Below are 15,432 nucleotides of genomic sequence, written 5' to 3'. Positions count from 1 at the left end.
ATTCCAACAGCAGAAACAAGTGGGAGAGCTTCAGCTGGCCATGGGGCAAGAGCTGGAGGTGCTGGCGAGGTGACGCATGGCGGCGGCGGCCTCCCGCAGTTGTGCTGCTCGCCGAGTACGCGGTGCAGACTGCGGACGGAGCTGCCTGCTCCACGTTGAGAGGAAGATGCAGTGAACCAGTGAAATTCTTAGTGTATTTGATGAGTATAAGTGCCTCTCTGAGGCCTCCTAGGCATCTAACTCAGGGTCCTGGACTTGGTGCTGAAGACGTCAGTTCAGTAACTTAGTGCTTCTGTTAACGACGCTGCTGAAATCTTAATTTTTTTTGGATCTCGTTCATGATGCCAGCACTACCAAATGAGACTTACGGACGCAGAGTGCTTGCAGTTGCTACAACCGTTCACGATACCGAGAGCATCAGCCCCGGCTGCCAGCGAGCGTCGGGCAGCTGGGCTCGGCGAGCCCCACTCCACGTCAGGGGTAGCTTTCCTCCTGTGCCCTGGGAAGGTGAAAGCCAAAATAAAATCCAAAAAATAAATTTAAAAAAAAGCCAAAATAAAATCTGTTTTATTAAATATTTTTCTGACAAATTATGGAATTAAGAAAATCTGTAAATCTCATTCCGGTGTAAACTCAGACTGTTGTATGATGTTATAGTTCTTTATAGATTTGTTTTCTAATAACTTTTGTAGTAATAAAAAGTACAGTTTATATGAACATTCCACTTCCTTTTGCTATAATACTGAAAACATTTGTTACCAAGCATGTGATTTTAAATCTCTGTTCCCTGATGATATTAAGAAGCTTAATTTCTCTGCAATAGGGCCCTAAAGGAGACCCAGGATTCTCCCTAGGACAAGCAAAACGTGGAGAAAAGGTAATGTTTTCTTAATTATAGAAAAATTCCTATTCTTCTGTTGAAATCTTGTTTCACATTCACACAAGTTTTAGCAGCTGGAGCAGTGGTTTGTATGTACCATGCCTCTGGTTTGACACATATATTGGACTAACCAGGACCAACAGGTGATATAATGAACCAAAGACAAAGACAAAATAACATTGCAGACTGAAACTGCAAATAAGCATTCGATTTCATTTGTAAGGAATAAAATTAGGAGGGAAAAGAGTTTTAGAATCATGAAATAGCATTCTCTTTACACTGATATGATGAAGTATAGATAAATTCCTGTTTTCTTATGTATCTTGCATTAGTACAGAAAGTGTCATAAGAAAAGCAAAATTTGATGACCAGTGCACACACTTCTTTTTTTCTGTGTCAACAGACTCTCTTGGTGTTAATATTTGTCCATATACTTCAGAGATTTTTTTTTTCCTGCTAGTTATCTTAAGTGAAATCACAAGAGAAAGTTTTGTAGCCAAATTAGTGGTTACTCTCTCTTCCCAAAGTGATTGGGTACAAATATTTAGAACAGTTCTTCATGGAAACTGTGCGCTCGAAAGCTTGTAGTTATTTTAGTTTTACATTGCAAATCCACAGATTGTCTGACGCTTCAAAACTAATGTGCTAATGCTAAAAATCTAATGGCATGTTTACATTCTAATGTGTTAGCCAGTGCTATATATTTTTAGAATAGGTTGTATTTATGTTAAGTTTCATTATGAACATGTACTAGTAGTTAAATTGTGGAATGTTTGTGCTAAGTATAAAACCCACTAAGAATCCAGGACTCATACTCTTAAAAATGAAGTAAGCATTAGCAAGTAACTTTATTCTAGCTAGCTGCTGGTTTGTACCTGAAATAAGGTGGGGTAATTCTTAATGTATAAGATTTGTCAAACACTAAGATTCACGAAAAAGTTTTCAATTTTAAAGCACTATTGGATCAAAGACAGGGCAAAATTCAGATACATGTCTATGGATGTACTGATAAGGAACTTATTTGCTGCTTTTGTAAAAATAGCAATGTTATTTCGGGTAGCTGACTTGTACTTGTGGCAATCTAACCACAGTGATGTAAGAAGATACACGTGTCCACTTCAAATCCTAGTAATATTCTTTGGCCAGAGCTCGTACCACAAATATTTTGATAAACAATCTAAAGCTCACATGGGTATTTGTAGATAGTGGTATAATCCAAAAATTGGCATTTCTCCATTTCACACTTAAATTACTTTTCCAAGTAAGCCAAATTTCTACAGTCTAAGTAATGGGCTTGAACTCACCTTGATGTCAACTAACTTCCAGGATCTTTTCCTTGACTCATTGTGTTTTGAATTTGGCTACTAACCCTAAAAGAATGAATCTCTCTACTTACCAGTCTTTGACTGAGAGAAGAGAATTGGAATATCCTTCCCTCTTCCTCGAAAAGCACCAACTATAAGAAAATGCATCTTTTTTCCAGCTCCCTAGCATTCAAGATGCTCTTATTCTCGTGTTGTGCTGCCAGGTAGCTGCAGGGTTTAAGGAACCTGAGTGAGAACAGCCATATGCTACCGTAACACCTTTGTCTATATCCATTTTTCTTATCTTCTTTTACACAGATTAGCAAGTCTTTTCCATTGTTTCATGCAGCTTATAGCACAATGGCATAGCATTGATTCCTGTCTGAAGCTTGTAGACATAACACACAATAAATAGTAATAACTACAAATATATATTAATTTATGGTGAAATCATTCACTTCTGGGGGAATGACTATCTTGAGAATTGTGTAGCTTATTCTCTCCTGATTATGTTGGCTATACGTAAATATTCTGAGGTTATGAACAGATACTGCTCTAGCTGTGATTTGCCCACATTACAGGACACAGGAGTGTGCACGCTGTAGTGGGTAGTATCAGTAGAGGAACTGTAGCCCTTTTCACTTTTTTAAATCTAAACCAATAAATACACGCCTGATAAAAATGGAATTATCTACTTTATCCCAAATCCAAGAATGTAGGGAAGACACAAAGTCCTGCATGTTTGTAGCCCTGAGTCATGTTCCAGTGAAACGCAGTGATTCTGCCCATTCTGTTGTACAGGGTGATCCAGGCCCAGCAGGCTTTCCAGGCCCACCCGGGATCAAAGGCCAGAAGGTAAGCTACTCTGTTTCCACTTTTCCTGTAACCCTCCCTGGCTCGGATCTGTGGCCGGTAGATGGACATCCCATTGTCAGAGACCGTGGAAGGAACGTGGGCTGTTGTCTAGCTCCTGGTACGGTTAAAAGTGTCAGGCCCCAGGGCCATCAGTGCAAAACCTTTTCTTGAAGCTAAGTGAACTGAGATCATGGCAGCTGAATGTAAGTTACAGCTGCTTAAGTTAAACTCCTTTGGAAGGTATACCATGCTCAAACAGAAAGATTACTGGGGAGTATAGGCTTGCCTGCAAGATACAGTCATTTTAAAACCAATTGTGTTCAATTTACAGTAAGAAGCCCTTTGACTTTTTTTTTTCTCTATTATATAATTCCACAGGACCGTGTGTTTATTCATTCAGTAGTAATTCGGGTGCTTAGTTTTTCAGAACTGAATAATTGACTTTTTTCCAGATGTATGCCAGAGTTGCTAAAACAGAACTAAGGTGAAATACATTCTGGTTTTGCATGCTGTATAATATCAGCAGTGTTATCTTTCAATAGGAGAAATGTCTGATGCCACATACTGCATTTAAGAATACATCTATGTTATGGTAGTTCATGTAGACAGGACCACATAAGGCGAGCGAGCAGGTAGTTTTGGAGTGGGAACATGAAAGATGTCAGTGGAGGAAATAAGGCAAATAACTTCAAGTGAGGACAGAAGACTGAGGGAGTGAATATAGTTCATGTGGAAGGAGAGGCTGCCTGATATATATCCCATAGGCTGTTCTTGTTAGTCAGATAGCAACAAACTGGTGAGGAAGTGAGATTCAAGAAGATGGGGGGGGAAAGGTGCTGTTCTCTGAAGAAGATGATATTTCTTTGTTGCAAGTGTAACACAAAAATATGGAGAACAGTAGAATTTTCTAGTAGTATGTAATGCTAAAGGCGCCTGTAAAGCATTTGTGAAAGGATGAAATGAGTTGTTAGGAAGATAGGCCAAGAATATCTGGGCCTCACTTTTTGATAGTTAAAGAAGGAATATTAAAGGGCTTGCCTGCTATTGAAATTAAGGAAAAAATGACACTGCAACAAAATTCATATTCAGTATTATGTTTTAAGACCACTTTGCTCAATGTTATCTTGATCGTAAAACTGTATGAGTTTCTTTAAAAAAAAAAAAACAAAAAAAAAAAAAAAAAAAAAAACTTGGTTTCTTGAATTGAGCAGAACACAAAACTACTAAAACTGTAGTCAAAAAAGGAAGTTATTACTGAATTAATACCAGGAGGAGTGTGGAAATTTATCTTTTGAAATAAATGTGGCTCATGGTTCGGGGAACTGATTAAATGTGTAGCTCTGACAAGAATTTGCAGCCCCTCTACTGAGAGTTAGCCTAAAAGTCGACACTGATGGCTCTTGTCACTGGCCAAACCTGGGTTCCTTGAGAATCCATCCCCAAGCGTAGTGCTTTCCCACTTCATCAGACTGATGGTTCTGCCTCGACAATAAAGTAGTTTTTGTTTTATCTTAAATAAAAGCTTCTTAGATGAGAAGCAGCTGTCATTTGTTCTGGATTATGAGACTGATGTTTGGGAGCAAGGAAATGAAAATCTCATGGCCATCATTCCCTCTTCCTGCCACAAGAATTCTCTCCTTATCTGAGGGTTAGAGACTCTCTGAAGAAATGTGCTCACTTGATCACTGGAAATTTTACTCTCTGTTTCCATGTCATATACATCAGACGCTAACTAGAACCATGTTTAGGACGATTTCTGCGTGATCCAGATTGTAGGAATACCAGCCTTTGAACAGCACTACACCTATAAAGAGTATTTTGTGCTTGACTGTATTTGAATGAGAAGCCTGTGTTTTGTTGTTTGAAATATTTGATCTTTAGTTAACGTTATTCAAGATTTGTAAATAGATAAACACGCTGTCAGAATTCTCCTGAGCTGTTAACTTGTGATCTTAGAAATTATTTTCAAAGTAATATTAGCACAAATAGTTGTGAAATACACCAGCTAAAAAGATAAACTGCAGAAAACCCAACTATTTCCATTTCTGTTTCATAGCCCAGTATTACTGGGAATTGCCATAGTATTGAATAAATTACATATTTCTAATATCCTTTCTCATCCATATATGGAAAGGAAGAAAAGCAAATCTTAAATATGAATTAATGATGTTTCAACTTCTTTTTGATTTTTGACACGTGATTTGTTAACTAAGCAATTTCTAAACTGTGAGATATATGATAGTGAATAAAGTCTCATGTTTTTCCAGATGTTTTTAATAGTGTAATGCAAATCTATGCTTATTTCACATCAATCACTCTTTCATGTTATTTTTTTCACATGTTTTCCTGAAAGACTTAAGTTTGATGTTTATACAGCATCCATTTCCCATTAACCATAGTAGTGGCTCTGAAGAGCTGAAGTGTTAGTGAGCCGGCAGAGGGGTACACAACACCAACTGCCACCCTCCGCTGGGCATGGTCACACCTGCTCCGGGATGTGGTGCTAGTGTGGATGAAACAGTCTGTTTAACAGATTTTTTTCTAATCATTATTAGCCTGGATCTGAATTTTCTGTGCAATGTTATGCCATACTTGCACAAAAGCATGCTGTGGAAATTTGGGGTAAATGTGCCTATTATTTTCACTTTTTGGACTAGAGTAATTTGTGAGTAGCTGGATGCTATGTGCTCGCTCTAATTTCGTTGGAAGACGCTCTAGATTCGTCTTACAAAGAGAAGGCTTCAGTGCAACGCAATAGCAAGAGTAACTACGATTTTGGATTATAATTGCAAACTGATGTGTTTCTTTTTAAAGCTGGTAGTCTTGTTTTTTTCAGTGAGATAGTAAAAAATATGGGAAGAGATTATTATGATTAATTTTATTTTTCATTACACACCGCGTTTCAGTGTGTGCGTACTTGTGGCTGTCTGTTAAGTAAGACTTATTTCTCTTGACTGTAACACATAATACAGAAGGCCAAGTTTTGCTCAGTTGCACAAAGGGTAGAGTTTCAAATTTATTCATGTTTATGAAGCGTTTAGAGGCCTGTTCTCTTTCAGACATCTTTTCAAGCAGAGAAGCAGTAGCAGGAGATTAATTTGAGGTAAATGCCATTTCCAGAGCGATTGCATGGCTCTTATCTGGAGTCGTCTTTTGGTGCCATCTTAAAATCAACACTCGCAAACTTTTTCTTGTAACAGTTCAGAGACCTCAGGAGAGAAATGCTCCCCTTCCGTGTCTTCCCTCCCTTCAGCTGTACAGACAGACAAGTAGGGGGCACAAATAGCCAGGGAAGTGGGGAATGCGTTTGTCAACCAAAGGATGGGACTCTCTAGAGTATATTCTTAGCTTGCCTGAGATCATGCACTGAAATGACTGCAGTTCATATGGGTTTGCAAGTACTTTACAATGATGCTTGAAAATATTTTTTAAAGAAAAAGATTGGCCAGTTTTTTTGTTAACTTTCTTCCCAATGTGTTTAAGATGTGTGTAATAGTAAATCATGGGAATCTGCATCTATAAAATCCTGATGAAATTCACATATTAAAGTAGAATATGGTCAGACAAGTTGAAGGGTTTGTGTGGAGAGAGGGGAAAAACTAGTTGCGCACTGAGAAGGGCTCCATGTTCGCTTTTGCCTGTGTTTTTGTATCCTGTAAAGAGTAAGGCAGATAGGTAAACATAAGGCAGTAGCTGCAGTGATGTAAACCTTATGCAGCCTAGAGTGTCGAGGTACTTTTCCTGGAGAGTGTCGTTTTCCTGGAGCTGTGTGAGATAAATTCCTCCGCTGGATTAGATGGAGATAAGGTCTTTTTCCCTGGTCAGGGAAGGAAAAAGTACTTTTCCTTTCATTAAAAATGTTTGGCTGGATTTTGATATGATTTGGCCTTAAGTAGTTCTGGTCTGTTGCTCATGCTGAAGCCCCTACAGTGCTCCCTAAGAAACGCAGGCAGCCCCTGGAAGAGGATTTGTTTTACCCCTTTCTCCCTTTAGGGCCTGGGTTTGGCAAGAGAAGGAAGAGGCCACCGGCCAGCCTTGTCCTCATCTTGGCAGGCAAATTTATAGGCAGACTGGCAAAGGCCTCCCAGTAACGCCCTCCCCGTCCCATGGGTCGCTCCTCCCTCCTGGGGTCTCGCCTGCTCCTCCAGCGGGCGTTCTGCCCCTAGAGGCAATGGGGCGGCAGAAGCCCGCAACTGTATGTGAGAGGCTTCGCTATTCATTTGGTGGTTGGTCCATAATGATAGCGAGGATCCAACTGCAGTGCTGGCTGGCATAGAGCAGTAATTACTGATCCTCGCTTGGTCTGCGCCAATGGACACGCCACGCTGGAGAAGGAAGCGGTAGCTTCTGCAGGAATCTGTGCTCAGCTCTTCCCTTCCCCTTCCTGCCTGCACGGCAGGCACTGGGAGAGAGATACTGAAGGCAAATGTCGTTCCTCAAGGTGAGGAGGCCAAGCTCCTCCTGATCTGTCGGGTCTCACCTAGCTTGTCACGCGTTTGGCATCTGCCTCCTGCTCCCCAGCTGCTGTGCTGATGTCCCCTGTGGTCACAGGCCAGGCTGCAGCTTCCCACCTCTAGACTGTGCCCCGTGGGAGGACCCAGAGCTATCAGAGGAGTCCTCCTGCTGATCTGCATGTGACACTCGGCTTTCCTGCACGCTTCTGCACTGGAAAGCTCATTTTCTGGGCAGTTGCCTAGTACCCCAAATCCCTCCCTTGCCAGGTGTGTCTCTCAGTCCCTCACACGGCCCTCCACTCTTTTCCCCCAGCTTTCTCCTTGCATCAAGTGACCCTGACCCAAGGACCATCTTCCTTGTTATGAGACTAGGAGCGTTGCACACCAGGACTTGGCTATTGGGAAGATATGCATTATTGCCTAGTCACAAAATTACTATTCTAAAATTAATTCCAATATATAGTGATCAAACAAGTTTATTTGAAGTGCATTTCATTGCCTCCTAATAATGCAGTGTATAATTTCTCTTTCCATCTCAGTTACTTGAATTTCTAGCCTGCTTATGGGAGTTTAGCTTCTGTGAAACATGGGCTGGCAAAATTTACTGTGTTAACATCTCATCCTTTACTATATAGGGTAGAAAATTCCTGAAATTCTGAATAATCAGGAATGTTTTCCTTTAATAAACCCTGCAGCATTGCTTCAGCAGCCACATACACAAGACTGCCTCCTGTATGGCTACACCTTGAAAATCTTTGCAAAAGTCATCAGAGATGGTGAAATTAGCACAGGTTGTCAAAAGCTAGAAAGAAATCCCTGCAAAAGACTGCTTATTGGAAAGACAGTGACCAAGCCTTCTTTTACTCTGCTTCTGTGCCCAAGCTTTAGAGCAGTACTCAGTTTTATACTGAGAGTGGAGAGCAGAGAGCCTGTCATTTAATTCTTTTGATAATGTTTATCTTCAACTAGCTCAAGTTCAACTAGTTGGTTTTGCCTAGACCAGCTACAATCAGAGCTCCATTTGTAAGGAAGCAGTAATGGCATCTAAAATGGTACAGCTTCCCTGTGTAGAAGCTAGACATTTCTGACTGCTTCCAGTGAAACCTTCTGTATGCTCCTTCTGAAAGTAAAGTTACACTGAACTTAAATCTGTCCTATATCAATTTGCAGTCTGTTTTATACAGTGACATTTCCATTCCTTGGGAAATTCCAGCTAAGAGATGCTGAAGTCTTAATTGTGTTACTAATGTCAACAAACAAGACAAGACTTGGTCATATGTTGAAAATGTGAAGATGATAAGTAGGCACTGCAAAGGCTCCTGTGGCAGAGCATGGCACTATGTTATCTGTTAGACTTGCACTATGGCCAGGAAGTTCTTGGTTCCAGCCCATTGGCACTTCTGAAAGGTTAACATCTTCTGTATTCTCTGTAGCTAATGGTTGTAGCAGTAGGTATAAGACATTACCTACAGATTTTTAGAGGTTGCAGAACCTTACTTGTTTTCTAGCACACTTACCTGCATTGTGCCAAAAGTATTTTAATAATAATTGCAGAGAAAATCTAATAAAATACAATGAGCACAACTAAGATGGAAAGACTTGGCTTGAACAGTGCTTGCTGTTATGATTTAATATCTATATTATTTTGCTACATAGAGACTTCACTCAGTCTGTGTCCCACTGTGCTAGACATATGGTGAAAGTCAGGCACTTAAACTTGCTTATAAAGGCTTGTCTGAGCCTTATTAGTTGGCAGTGAAGTTTCATCTCATGCAAACAAAAGTATTCTTGCAACTTGCTGTGTTTTAGAAATGTGCTTGAAGTCTGCACTGGAGCAACTGGAAGCTTTAAACCTTTTTCTTTTAGCTTTCAAATCAGAGTATTAATCTTCATTAGAATTTGGTATTTCATTTTCCAAACGTGTACATATGAACTTGTAGTTCTCGTCTATTTTCATCTTAGCTCAAAGCAAACTGGAGCTTATTTGTATGGCTATGCTCAAGAATATGAACCCAGACTAAAAACTAAGAATTTTAAGAGGATTAACTGAGTCACAGGAAACCTCCATGTGCAAGCTCTCTCTTTGGAATGATACTCACTTTAACATGGTTTAACTTTATTCCAAACCAGCATTAATTAAGTTGAAATTAATTAAGACCATGTCAATTCTGAAAAGCAGTATGTGCATACTACTCTAGCCTGTGAATTCATGGTAGTTATCCTCTGGCAGGAGTAAGCTACTGTGATGTAAAAACTTGCACACTGAAATTAGTCATCCTATTTCATCTTACAGTTGTGTGCCTTCTAAGAGTGCCCATGCAGATGTTGATCTGCTGAACTGATTATCTTTAAAATCTGATAGGTTTCTGAGTGTATACTAGCCCCTGCTTTCTTTTCTCTTTGTCCAGAAATAATTAAAAAAAATAGATTTTTCTAGCAGTGGCTATTTTAGTTGATCATTTAAATATAGGGAGAAGGTAAAATTCTGAGATGGACAACACACAGAATGGGTCAGGGCTCCAAAAACTGTATCAGCTTCTGAAACATGTTTTGAAAGCTAAAGGTACGTTCCTGCCTTATGTTGGTATTTTTAGTTCCACATTAGTGGATGGATCAAAAATTTGTTCTTGGGTGTTATAGTAAATTGGGATATTTTGTGTTAACTGGTCTGTTAAAGAGCAGTTCCAGTCTCTCTGTGTTAACAGCTATTTCTTTTCCAACAGCAGAGCTGACCTCCTTGTGTACAAGATAATATATAAAAATTATTTAGACTTAAGTTACAAGAGAGAATTAAAACCAGATTAAATTATATTTGTCTCTTTCAGTCAAAAATAAGAGTAAATGCATAAATGGGAGTTTCTAACTTAACTTTCGAAACAAGCACTGAAGCTCATGACTTGTAGACAAATGTAATTTGCTTTTCTACTTTGTTAAACAGTAATGCAAGCTGGCAATGCCCTGTGTGTGATTAGCAAGATGCAAGCAAGCACCTGCTATGTTGGATTTTGAGAAAATGAGACCTTTGGGTTTTTTTAATGAGTACAACTTTTTGGACCGGGATTCCTTAAGCAAGCCTGTAATAGTAAAATTGCAAATTTTAAAGCCTAACAGATGTGATTCTCATATTATCTAAAACTATCACCAAGCAAAATCATTCCATCTTTTAATTTTCTATATGATAATAAAATTAACTCCATGCAGCAGAGCTCTTGTGGTTGTGCAGAAGCTTATCCAAAGCTTGGGGATACCCAGTCTGCAGCAATCTATTGTAGAATTGCCTCTTATTACAGTGTGCCTGTCATGTCATCTCAAGTCTTTCCTAACTAATGATCATTCTCATATGGCAGGGCAGCCAGATGTTCCACATCAGCCAGGACACTCCTGGTACTCAGTGAATGTCTGCGGGGCCAATTTTGTCACAGATTTCTGTCCAGAATAAGGGAGGTTTTTTGTCTTCCTCTTTCAAGCTGCAGCTTTGGGAACCTGCCTATCTCTAGTACTGCTGCTGCAAGGGGTGTGAAGACCAGATGCTTGACATCTGCCTCAGTCATGCAACTGTTGTAGCTTCTCATTTGGGTCTGTATTTTTGGGCATGCTTAGTCCAGTGCAAAGACAACCAAGAAGGTTCCCCTGCAAATGGCAGGTTCAAGCTCTATTTTTAACTCTTGTTTTCTTTAAGAGCTAAGTTCTGACCAAAATGGTTAGAGTACAGGGAATAAATTTTGTCAGCTTCATATTTCCAGCACCACAGGGAAGAATTCTGGGATAAGAAACAGGCTATTCTCTCCAGCAGGATAGATTCCATAATACCATAATACAATACAGGCTGATACTTGTTCTAATTCAATTAAAAAATAAAAAAATAAACAAAAATCCCCACTGTGTCCGTCCTGAAGGTCTGTCTTCCTAGAAAGTGTCCTAAAACAATCTGGGATGACCGTTGTGAAAGCGAATCACGATGAGGATTTGGAATGGGGAAATGCATTGCACCAAATCCCCGGTTTCAGCAATCAGTGGAGGAGGTCTTCCATGTTCTCATTTGTTCAGTGAATACAAGTCTGTGACCATCATAAGCACACTGATGCACTGAAGTTGTTTAGACTGCCATGATAATTTCTTACCCCTTTTTGCTTATTCTGCTTTCATATGAACTGCTGAATGTAAACCACACTAATTCTGCAAACAAGCTTTGATAAACTCTTAAGGGGAGTTTGAAGTGGGAAGAAAAGGTCCATTTTGTATGTTTAACTGTAACACATCTATTCCATTACCTACAGGGTCTCAAGGGTTATCAGGGTCTGCGAGGGCCACTGGGTGAGCAGGTAAGTGATGGAAATGCACAGTATACTATATGGTTCAGACGAACAGTTGTGGGTAGAAGAAGGCATAATCCTATGTAAGCATTCAGGATAAGCAGTCAATGCAAGTTAGTGACTACTTGAGGAAATCATCAGACGTTCTTGACCAAGAATTCGGACTCTGTAGAGATCAGGATAGTAAAAGTATCCTAAATGAAAAAGAAAAGATTGGCTTGTCTTCTTCACCTCGTTGGCTTGGCAGATGTTGGTGTAAAATTCTTGTTAGAGGCGCAGTTCAGATTCTTTCAAAACCTCTGCTGACTTAATGCCCCTTTTTTTAGTCTCCTAGCATGTAGAGAATGAAATGGTTAGTCGGTGCTTTCTTCACGCTTCTGTGCTAGTTGAAGATGTAATCTGAATGTGAGTTTCAGAGATGGCCACTTGCTGATGCATCTTGTTAGCAATAACAAGGCTCTCAATTGCAGTGTAAGTGGAAGCATGAGTGTCTTTTTCACAGTACTGAAGGGGAAATGGTGATAATAAGAGGATAGTCACCAGAAGGGAGATTAAAAACTCCTGAACATTAACTGAGTTTGACACACATCTTAACTGAATGAGTAGTGACTTTTATTACAGGCTCACTGGGATTTTTCTGTGTAAACTATAATTTAGTGGTAAGATAAAGAGAAAACCAGTGGGGGAAAAAGGCATTGTTAGCTTTAGAAGTGTTTCTCAAGCTTTAAAGGAGTTGGTCATAAAAAGTAACTGGTTGATTACCATGGAGGAAAAAAGTGATAAGTGATAACACTGAGATATCAAACGTTCTGCACTGCCAATTTACAAGTGTATGAGTTCCTTTGAGGGTAATTAGATACTGAAATATCAAACATTCTGCACTGTCAATCTTTATATGCTTGAATGTATTATCATACTTAACTTTTGCCAGTATTTTCCTTTATTTTTATCATTTAGAAAATACTCTGACCAACCTTTCCAAAGAGCACTTAGGAGGAAAGTGGTTTATTTTGGAAGTAGTACTTACTGCTGCTATTTTCATGCCTGTCTGGAGAATGTGATGAGTTAGACCAATTGCTTGTTATCTGTAGCATCTGCATGTCTACAATTTTCAGAAGCTTTTACAACAAAGATAGACATTCCTTGAATTTGTGATTGTTGGATTCGTTGAAGAGCTGGGTATGGAAGAATTTTAAAAGAGAAGTTGTAAATGCAATGATTCCACTGCTTTTTGAGTTCTTTTTTACAAACGTTTTTTTTTGAGATCTGTTTGAGCCAGAATAGGAGACGACTGTGGATCTCGGTTCCATACCTAACACTTGTTACAAGGAGAATGACAACCATTTGAAAGCAAGTGACAGAATCAGCTGAGTGGCAGCTCATATATATATAATATATATATTATATATATATATATAAAATATTTTTTTAAAAAAAATAAGCAACCTTTTGCCTCTACACTTTTTAGTTTGCTTCTGAAGACTGTTGTTTCACCATAAATCAGCTGTGTACAGCTCAGGGAGGAAGTCCTGATCCATTGCTATAGTAACACTGACATATGACAGTGGGTGGAAGGGTCAGGCTGGGAGAGTGTCCAGTTTATGGATTTGGATTTGGCTTGTTTAAAATAAAATTAACTGATCAGAAGTGGGTGGAACTTTTGGTGTCTCAGGGCCAGGGCTATGCCATTTGGCACCATTTCAGAAAGATGCACTTTTTCTGAAGGTAAACATGCAGATGCATAGATGTTAAGTAATAAAACAACAACAGAAATAACTATTGAATTTGATTAGGAGGAAGAAAGATGGAAAGAGGTTCAACACATTTATGACTAACCCACTGCTATATTGACTTGATTCTAGGACAAAGAATTTCAGTTTTGTGAGGACACACAGACTCTTCTTTAAAGATTTTAAACATTTATCCTAATACAGTCCTAAGACCAGTGCAGATACTTAATAGTAAGGACCTGTCTCCTACAGACCTCTTGAGTAGCTTTTCATAAATGCAGTCTATGGCTTTTATTCTGGAAATTGGTGATATCCTTTGTCATATTTCACAACATTTTGCCTGCTCCTTTTGCAATGTTTTTTCCCAAGAGAGCTAACTGAAGGTGGTGAATTTACACATGTAGTAAGTTTTAGGGTCTTGCTGTGTAACTTGCACAAAAAGCAAATTTTCACTGAGCTTAAGTTGCTTTATATTAAGAAGACTTAACCTCAGGTTTGGAGTTTGTTTTATTATTTTTTGACTGCTTCTTTCTTTCCTGTTTAGGGAGTTCCAGGAATGACTGGCAATACTGGGGCAGTTGGTTACCCTGGCAGGCAGGTGCAGTAACTATATTAATGGCTTTGTTCCTTTCTTTCTTTCTCTTGATATGGAGCATTAGTTAAATCATTCCCTCCTTTTTCCCTCACTTAAAAAAAAAAAAAAAAAAAAAAAAAAAAAAAGTACTTTTAATAAGTATTATGTCTAACACTTATGGGAGTACGACTAGTGTAAGTGTATTGGTTCGTGTAGTTATCGTTTGTACTTGAACCGCTCCTCTTTCACAGGTAGCCCTTTGTGCCTTTTAAACTTGGCACTGAGTGAGTTAGATGCAAGAATTCTACATCTTTCTAGCACACACAGATCGCATTACCAAAGCACTGAGTGTCTAAACAGTTTACTCTTTCATAAACCTCTTATTATTCTTTGTGTTTTAAGTTCTTTATATTTTAAGTTCAAATGCAACAGGAAACTTCTGACTGCAATATAGTTCCTCATGATTTGCCCCGGTGTATTTACTTTACTGTTGAAACTATTTCTTCAGCTCTTTGGAGATACAGAACGTTAAAAAGGTGTTTTTGTTTTTTTTCCCCATTTAGGTAATTGAGAACAGAAATCATCTTTCTATAAAGACAAGCACTTACAAATCTTGATACCTTGATCTGGTAATACAAATAATTTATAAAGAAGAAATATTCATTATTTTCCCTACATATAGATGTGGGTTTCGTGTCTGCTTAAGGGGTGAATTTGGCCAATAATTCAGCGTTTTATTAGGTTAGGTTTGTAATGGTTTTGTATTTTAAAACACCATTAAAATATTTTGTATAGTAGTGGATGATAATGTGATTGTGTTTAATCACGTAAGATTTTTAGACCATTTGGACTGCACATGCTATTCTGATGTAGGCTTGAAAAGAATTGGAAATATGTCTAAATAAAAAAAGCTTATGAAAAGTCCTGTGAAATTATGTCAACGTAATGCCAGATCACTGGATCTGGAAAAGATTTCATCCCAGAAGAAATAATTTTAATGTAAATGAAATTTCTGTCATTGTCTGAGATTTAGGCACAAATTAAGGGGAGACCTTTTAGAACGTGGTCTTTGGGGATGTCCTTGATGCCACCATGTTCAGTGCCTATAATTCTGAAAGATGTATTGCCACTTTGTAGTTAACAATTACTGTTATAGTTCTTTTAAATAGACCGTTTTTGTTTTTTAAAAATGAAGTGAAAAATCATGTCTTTTTGTAATAGGGTTTAGCTGGCCCAGAAGGTAACCCAGGTCCTAAAGGTGTAAGAGTAAGTAAGCATTTTAAATGTTTTGGCATGCATGACTGTATTTTTACACGTACAGG

General features: G+C 38.7%; 1 protein-coding gene across 1 annotated transcript in view; it reads left to right on the top strand.

The window, feature by feature from the left end:
• The window catches only part of COL24A1 (collagen type XXIV alpha 1 chain), a 146,641-nt gene that overhangs the window by 29,565 nt on the left and 101,644 nt on the right, over positions 1-15,432 (top strand). Inside the window, exons 6-10 of the mRNA XM_062581626.1 lie at positions 824-877; positions 2,986-3,039; positions 11,771-11,815; positions 14,081-14,134; positions 15,332-15,376. Coding sequence (XP_062437610.1) covers positions 824-877; positions 2,986-3,039; positions 11,771-11,815; positions 14,081-14,134; positions 15,332-15,376 — 252 coding nt within the window. The remainder of the gene's footprint in view (positions 1-823; positions 878-2,985; positions 3,040-11,770; positions 11,816-14,080; positions 14,135-15,331; positions 15,377-15,432) is intronic.

The sequence above is a fragment of the Rhea pennata genome, chromosome 8, assembly GCF_028389875.1.
Source record: "Rhea pennata isolate bPtePen1 chromosome 8, bPtePen1.pri, whole genome shotgun sequence".
Classification (NCBI taxonomy): domain Eukaryota; kingdom Metazoa; phylum Chordata; class Aves; order Rheiformes; family Rheidae; genus Rhea; species Rhea pennata.
Note: the sequence above shows the minus strand (reverse complement) of the source record. Positions and strands in the feature narration are given on the sequence as shown.